The sequence below is a fragment of the Dipodomys spectabilis genome, unplaced genomic scaffold (genome assembly GCF_019054845.1).
Source record: "Dipodomys spectabilis isolate Male_0828 unplaced genomic scaffold, ASM1905484v1 ptg000241l, whole genome shotgun sequence".
In the NCBI taxonomy this organism is placed as follows: Eukaryota; Metazoa; Chordata; class Mammalia; order Rodentia; family Heteromyidae; genus Dipodomys; species Dipodomys spectabilis.
This window is the reverse complement of record NW_024870918.1, coordinates 1,455,939-1,462,484: the sequence shown is the minus strand read 5'-3', so window position 1 is coordinate 1,462,484 and position 6,546 is coordinate 1,455,939. Positions and strand designations below refer to the sequence as shown.

The 6,546-nt window shown below is 42.6% G+C and overlaps 1 protein-coding gene across 4 annotated transcripts in view; it reads right to left on the bottom strand.

Annotated features, from left to right (window-relative positions):
- Positions 1-573: 573 nt before the first annotated feature.
- Positions 574-6,546, bottom strand: part of Glis3 (GLIS family zinc finger 3) — a 449,742-nt gene continuing 443,769 nt past the window's right edge. For all 4 annotated transcript variants that reach the window (XM_042699395.1, XM_042699396.1, XM_042699394.1 and 1 more), the window contains 2 exons: positions 5,606-5,788; positions 574-4,566 (listed from right to left, as the gene is read on the bottom strand). In XM_042699395.1, the coding sequence (XP_042555329.1) occupies positions 4,430-4,566; positions 5,606-5,788 (320 nt within the window). In that variant the 3' untranslated portion in view covers positions 574-4,429. The remainder of the gene's footprint in view (positions 4,567-5,605; positions 5,789-6,546) is intronic.

Sequence of the window (6,546 nt, the reverse complement as noted above, 5' to 3'; positions counted from 1 at the left end):
TACACATCCAGGCATGTAACATGTGTGCACATACACACACACACGCATGCATGCAGACACCCATATAAAGTTTTCTAAGAATGCATCTTGAGATGGGTATACTTAAATGTTCTGAGACAGGGACTGGCCTCCAACTCCTGACCTCCTGCTTTTCTATGATGAAATATCTCCCAAGTTTGTGTGCTCCTACGCTTGGCCAGCAGACCAGACAAGCTTGATGCCATCTTGACCACTCTGTGTCCCTAACTGGCATGGAAGGAGGTCACCTAGCATAAGAAAGGGGTCAGGTGACCTAAAGATGGGACAGGGACACTAGGGAAGTGATGGATGACCTTCGCTTCCCTTCAAGGAATGAGTTCCTGGGAAGCTGGTGCTTCTCTCTGCAGTTTGAAGAAAACGGGGATGAGAGTGTCCCCGGCCCTCCTTCCCAACCACCAGAGGCATTTCTGAAGTATGATGTAGTGCTACATAGAAAAGGCACCAATGAACCCCGGACCCTAGCACACATTTATCCAGTTTGTGAAGCGGATTAATAGAATAACCAATAAAATATGTATAAAAGCTTTAATTAAATGTGATGAAATAAAACTTCATGTTTTATTTATGGACACTCCCAACATGTAAAGGATTCAGGGAGACATTCATTTTTACTGCCATTTCGTCCTCATATCTATAATTAAATCCAGGCTGCAGCTCTGGCCCAAAGCAATGCGGCATTTTAAAGCTGGCCTTGGGCCCTCTCCCCTCCCCCATCTGCTTTTAATTATAATTACGATCCCCCAATACAGAGGAGGCTGATGACAAAACAAACCAAAATAAATGAAACACACACAAACACAAACAATGGTCGTTGACATTGTGTTTTAAAGCAACGCATTGAAGGAGGATTTCAGGTGGGAGGGTGTATCCTCTATTTCCAGTTTTATTTGGTACCAAGTGCACAATCCCTTCATTTTATTTTTGACATTAAAAAAAAGAACTTCATGAAACAAGACAAAATAACTTATGATTATATGAAACATAACTGTGACAAATCACAAAACTATACATATTAATAGAAAAAAGTGTACCTAATTCTTTAAAAGATTTATGACAACAAGCAGCAGATGTGCCTTGAGAGTTAAAATCAGCCCCATATCCAGTATGATATATGCAGCTCAATTCTCTACGTGAGTGTACAGAATTATGTACAAGAGCCTGTGTGATTTATGGAAAACAGATTTCCATTCCGCCTCCCCCCACCCCAAGTGTTTTATGTCAGCAACATTACACAGGATACTTTGCTGTCTGTACAAAATAAATCTCTCATTTTTTTTTTTTTACACTCACCATTTCTCCCAATAAGTTTGGTTTTTCTTTGTTTTTTTTTTTTTTGCTTTATTTAATCTGTGGCAATAACAATAGTAATAATAATAATAAATGATAATAACATCACTAACAAAAAGTGCCATTAAGAAATGCTGTTATAGTATGACATGATCAAAGAAAACACCAGTTAATGAGACAATACTTAAAGAGTTGCTATTCCCAATACTTCAAGGCAACTGAAAAGTCAAGGTTTTCTGGTTGGGAGTTGAATGGTCATCCCTGTTCAGAACTGGTATGAATGTAGTAGTGTGCTTGTCAGCTGATATTTTAAAACAACTGAACACAACCGAAACACTATTATCCATGTAAACTATACTATGACTTACTACAGAACTTTTTTTTTTTTTCATTTTAGGATCCGCTATGTAATTTGGGTGAGGATAAAGGAGATACTTCATAGTGCCAGTAAATAATTAAATAATAGCTAAATGCTGATCAGAGCTGAAACTGTAATTGTCATTTGGATGCCGTCCTGGTAGAGAATTAACCCAATGTAGCCAGTGAAATGTCTCTAGGCATACTGATATTTTCCCATGTATTAGAATAAATGCCCTTGGACAGTGTGTTTTCATAAGCACCAGTATTACTGTTGTTACTGTTTATGTATGTTTTTGTTTTCAAAGGGGAATCTGCACGTGTCATTTCCTGAAGCTACAACCTCAATCTTGCAGGTATCAGGAAACACTGAGAGGCCTGTGAGGAGTTCCACTTGGCCAGGTCCCCTGCACACACCTGGCCACACACCTGACAATAGCCTGTATAGGCTGGGTCTGGAGACTCTGCTGAGAAAGGAGGTGCTAAAGGAACTGCTATTAGGAGGCCCTTCTGGAGTTCCTTCCTGGTCAGCTAAAGCCACAGAGGAGCAGGGTTTTTGTGAAAGATCATCACGAGGCCAGAGCTGGTCTGCCATGGTTTCTAAATTTCAGCTTTTTGCTTTGTTCTCTTCACTCCCTCCCCTTTCTACTTCAAATTACATAGGGCCACAAGGCAGGTCTGACAACTCACCAATGAACCACACTTTGTGTTCCTTCTAAAAGTTTCAGAATGTAAGCATGGATAAATGCACTGCATGCTTTTCTTTGTAGGGTGTGTCAGCGCATACTGAGGGATGCTAGCAATTAAGCCATGTTAGCAGGCACATATCCTTGCTTAAGCCATTTCATGCCTTCCCCAAGTTCTTTGAGAAGAAGGATGGTACTCTGTTTACAGCAGCCTGAGCACTCACCTGTGGACATCTTTTCCTAAGGCACAGAAAGTTTTTATAAAGTGGGAATTCAAATTTTTGCAGAAATGAACATCTGCATGATAAGTGTTCAGAGAACAGAGCCCAACAGCAAGAGAAATCAAGGGTGCTGTAAAACAAAATCCACGCTTGGTTCTTGATTCTCCCCCTTTCTATGGTAGAATGAACGGAAAGCAAATCAGGGTACGCATTTGTGATTTTAGAGTCAGGCTGGAAAGACATGTCTGTCAGGATATAAATTGTCACTGGACCCCAAGTCTCACCAAGCAGTGCTTGTCATGCTGAAGGCTGTCATTATTTCAGTTTGATAACTATTTCACTTTTCATTCAAAACACTTTAAAAAACTAAGAGAGTAAGAAACTGAAATAGAAGCATACTAGAATGTCAGAATGGACCAGGTCATTGGGAGTTTCACAGCCTATGCACTGGGGTCTAGGATATTTTTAAAAATACTTTAGTAAAGTGTCACTGAAAATGACTTTCTGTTTAGGTCTTATATAAAAAAATAGCCAAGGGATCTGTAATAAAAAATCCCCAGGCCTTCAACTAGAGTTTCAGTGAAGGGTTACCTGTTTTCGCTCACTTTTTGTGAACCATCCCTTCTGGCTTCCCAAGAGTCGACAAACAGGATACCAGGAGTGTTAGGCAGGTTTGAATAACAGAATACGAGAAAGATATGGAAAGAGGGTAGGGAAAAGTTGTGTGTGGGGGGGAAACAGGCAGTTGGGGGGGGTACACCGAAGGAAACAAGCAAAGGAGTGCAAAGTAATTGCAAGTAAGTGCAAAGTGAACACGCGTTGTCTGTGTGTCTGTGTTCATATCTCTGGCATTTCTCAGACAGAGCACCAGAGCACAGACAATGGATGAACCCGTCAAAGGACAAAGTTTACAAGGTGAAGTTACTGACCAGACAATCCATGAGAGTTCCTGCTATGTAGGGCACTGGGAGCAGGGTGTGTGTGTGTGTGCACGCGTGTGTGTGCATGCATGTGTGAGTGGGTGTACACCCATTCCATTTCCCTCAGGGAGTGTTTGCTAACTACAAAACATTCCAGGTGTAGGGTCAAGACAGAGTGACAGGTCTGGCAAAACAAATGTTAACTGCAAGGATTAAAATAATAATGATTTCCATCCAAAGAACAAACCTGTAAATATTTTTTTGCTTGTTAAGGTAATGTAAATAACAAGTATTTGTTGTTCCAGCAACATAGGTTGCTGGAAGACGAAACTTCATTTTGCCGTTGGAGAAACACTGAGAAGCAATTGGCTAGCGCTGAAGCTATTCAAAGACCGGAGGGAATCCCAGGGCATTTCTCCAATTGGAGACCGCAATAGGCTTTGGATGTAGATTTTCCTGGTTGGGTCTGGCTTTCCATCGTGCGGCTGAGATGGAGAACCTTGGGAGAGGCTGCTCACTGTGCCACATTGGTAACAGGACCATCCTTCCCTCTTTGGAATTTTCAGCAAGGGTTATTCCCAAACTCTTTCCATGCAGACATTGTTTCACTGACATCTTTTGAGGGATGACAGCCAGGAAGTAACAGGTATCCCGTACAGAGTGACTCTACATTCCCTTTGAAAAGAAAAGTCCTGCTGGTGACCTTGCCCAGCAAACTGAGAGAGGACAAAGGAGCAAGTGCAAACTTCCTGCCAAGCTAGTTCTGATCACCCTCGTCCTGCATGCCAGACACGGTGACCCCTCTGCTCCGCACATTGGGTTGACATATTGCTTCACTCGATCTGTAAGAACATGAAAACAAAAGACCAGAAATCACCACTAAAAGGCTCTGCATATGCAGTAGAGGCCATGGAAGTGTTTAGCCCTCCGTGTAGACAGAGGAGAGCTGGCTAGGGCAGCGGTCCACAGCGCTGATCTGTAGGAATGTCGTATCTTCAGGCCCACTGCGAAGAGATTCCCCAAAGAGGCTGGAGGAACTTGAAGGTAAATCATACACTGGAAGAGAAAGAGCACAGAAGTCAGTAACTCAACCGTGCAGCCCAGGGCAAGTGTGCAGAGCAGCTTACTAGGTATTGTCTGCAGGCTTGGAACTTCAATCATGTCTCTGTCTTTAAGGAACCTAGGTAAGAAGGTCGACTTGCAAGTAGCTGGCTAAATCATGACGACCTTGCACAAAATATGGACTTCGAAGAAGTAAAGGGGAACATTCTCAAGAAACAGGAAGTGGAAATCGTAAAGTTGACTCATAAAAGGGAACAGTATGCTGGAGCTGGTGGCTCATACCTATAATCCTAGCTACTCCAGAGGCCAAGATCTGAGAATCGCAGTTCAAAGCCAGCCCAGGCAGGAGAGTTCATGAGATTCTTAGCTCCAATTAACCACTGGAAAACCGGAAGTGGAGCTATGGTTCAAAGTGGTAGAATACTGGCCTTGAGAAAAAGTGCTCAGAGACAATGCCCAGGCCATGATTCCAAGCCTCACAACAGACCAAACAACAATGACACTAACAAAATAAAAACTACAACAACCCCAAACCAAGAGAACAGGATGTAGAGATAGGGAAAGAATACTCCAGAAAGATGCTGGAAGAGGAGGCCCATATATGGGGCTGGGGTGGGGTTCAGGCTGCATACGGTCAGAAGAGTTTGTAAGAAAAATATGTACATGCAGGTCTGCAGAGTTTGATCGGGTCTAAGTCAGACCTGAGAGGAGAATCCTGTGCTGTAGACACAGTTTTTTTTTTATTATCTATTTAAGAAAGTAGGATATTTTATTCCTCGTTTTTGAAAGGCAATGCTCAGTGTGGGAAGGCAACAAGATTATAGATGAAGAAACTTTAGGGAAATTTTTTGAAAGGTATTTCCCCAGTCTAGGGGAGCAATAATGACCCCCAAATAGGCTAGGGTGGGATCTGGAGTCTTATTTCACGACCAGTTGGATAGGAGCAGATGTGGTAAAAACTAGTCTGGGCCAGTCACCCGGAAACCCACTAGCCTGTCAGCCTGAGTTTCTACGTCACAGATTCCCAACGTACCTGTAATGCCAGAATGAGTGGAGAAGGCTCTGTGGAAAACATCGAAACCAGCCTGGCCCATGGTTGTAGGGCCCAAGCAATCCTCGAAGGATGGTATCACACTGCAAGAGCTGCTGGGCGGTGCAGTTCTCTGGTTTTCAGTGTAATGTGGTGGGCAGAATGTCTGCAGCTGCCCATAGAATCCTGAAATTCGAGCACAGTCTTGAGCTACTTCATGTACAAGACCCTACCAACCCAACTACTACCTTATTCAGCATGGATTTATGTAACAAAATATCTCCAACTCTTAGACAAATATATTCGGTTCCCTTTTATGGTGTCCATTATGGGGTTTGAACTCAAGAGACTGCATGCTGTCCCTAAGCTTTTTGCTCAAGGCTAACATTCTACCATTTGAACCACAGATCTACTTCCAGCTTTTTTTTTTTTTCTGGTTAATTGGAGGTAAGAGTCTCGTGGACTCTGCTGCCTAGGCTGGCTTCAAATCCCAATCCTCGGATCTCAGCCACCTGAGTAGCTGGGATTACAGGCATGAGCTTTAGAGACCTGCCTGGCTCTTAAGACTTATTTTCAAGCAAGCACTTGAGATGCGTTACTTGGGCTGAAGCCCAGGAGTGATTTCAAGCTTGATGGCTTTATAATGATTTTAGTTTGCACTCTAGTAACCAAAGCAAAAGCTCTTCTAACCTTCTTTGAGCTCTTCTGAGAGTCTTGGTCTCTGAATGACCTCATCTTCAGGAAACTATTCTATCTCAGACCCTCTTATAGGTTTTGCATGCAACATCCTTTTTCCTTTATTCTGTTTCCATGTTTGACAAAACTGACCTAACCAAAAACGTCCAGCACAAATCCATCCATCCATCTTTCCAGCCAATACATTCATCGTATTAGTAGCTTCCTCATTATTTTTAAATAGATATCTCTTATTTCCTAGTTGGCTG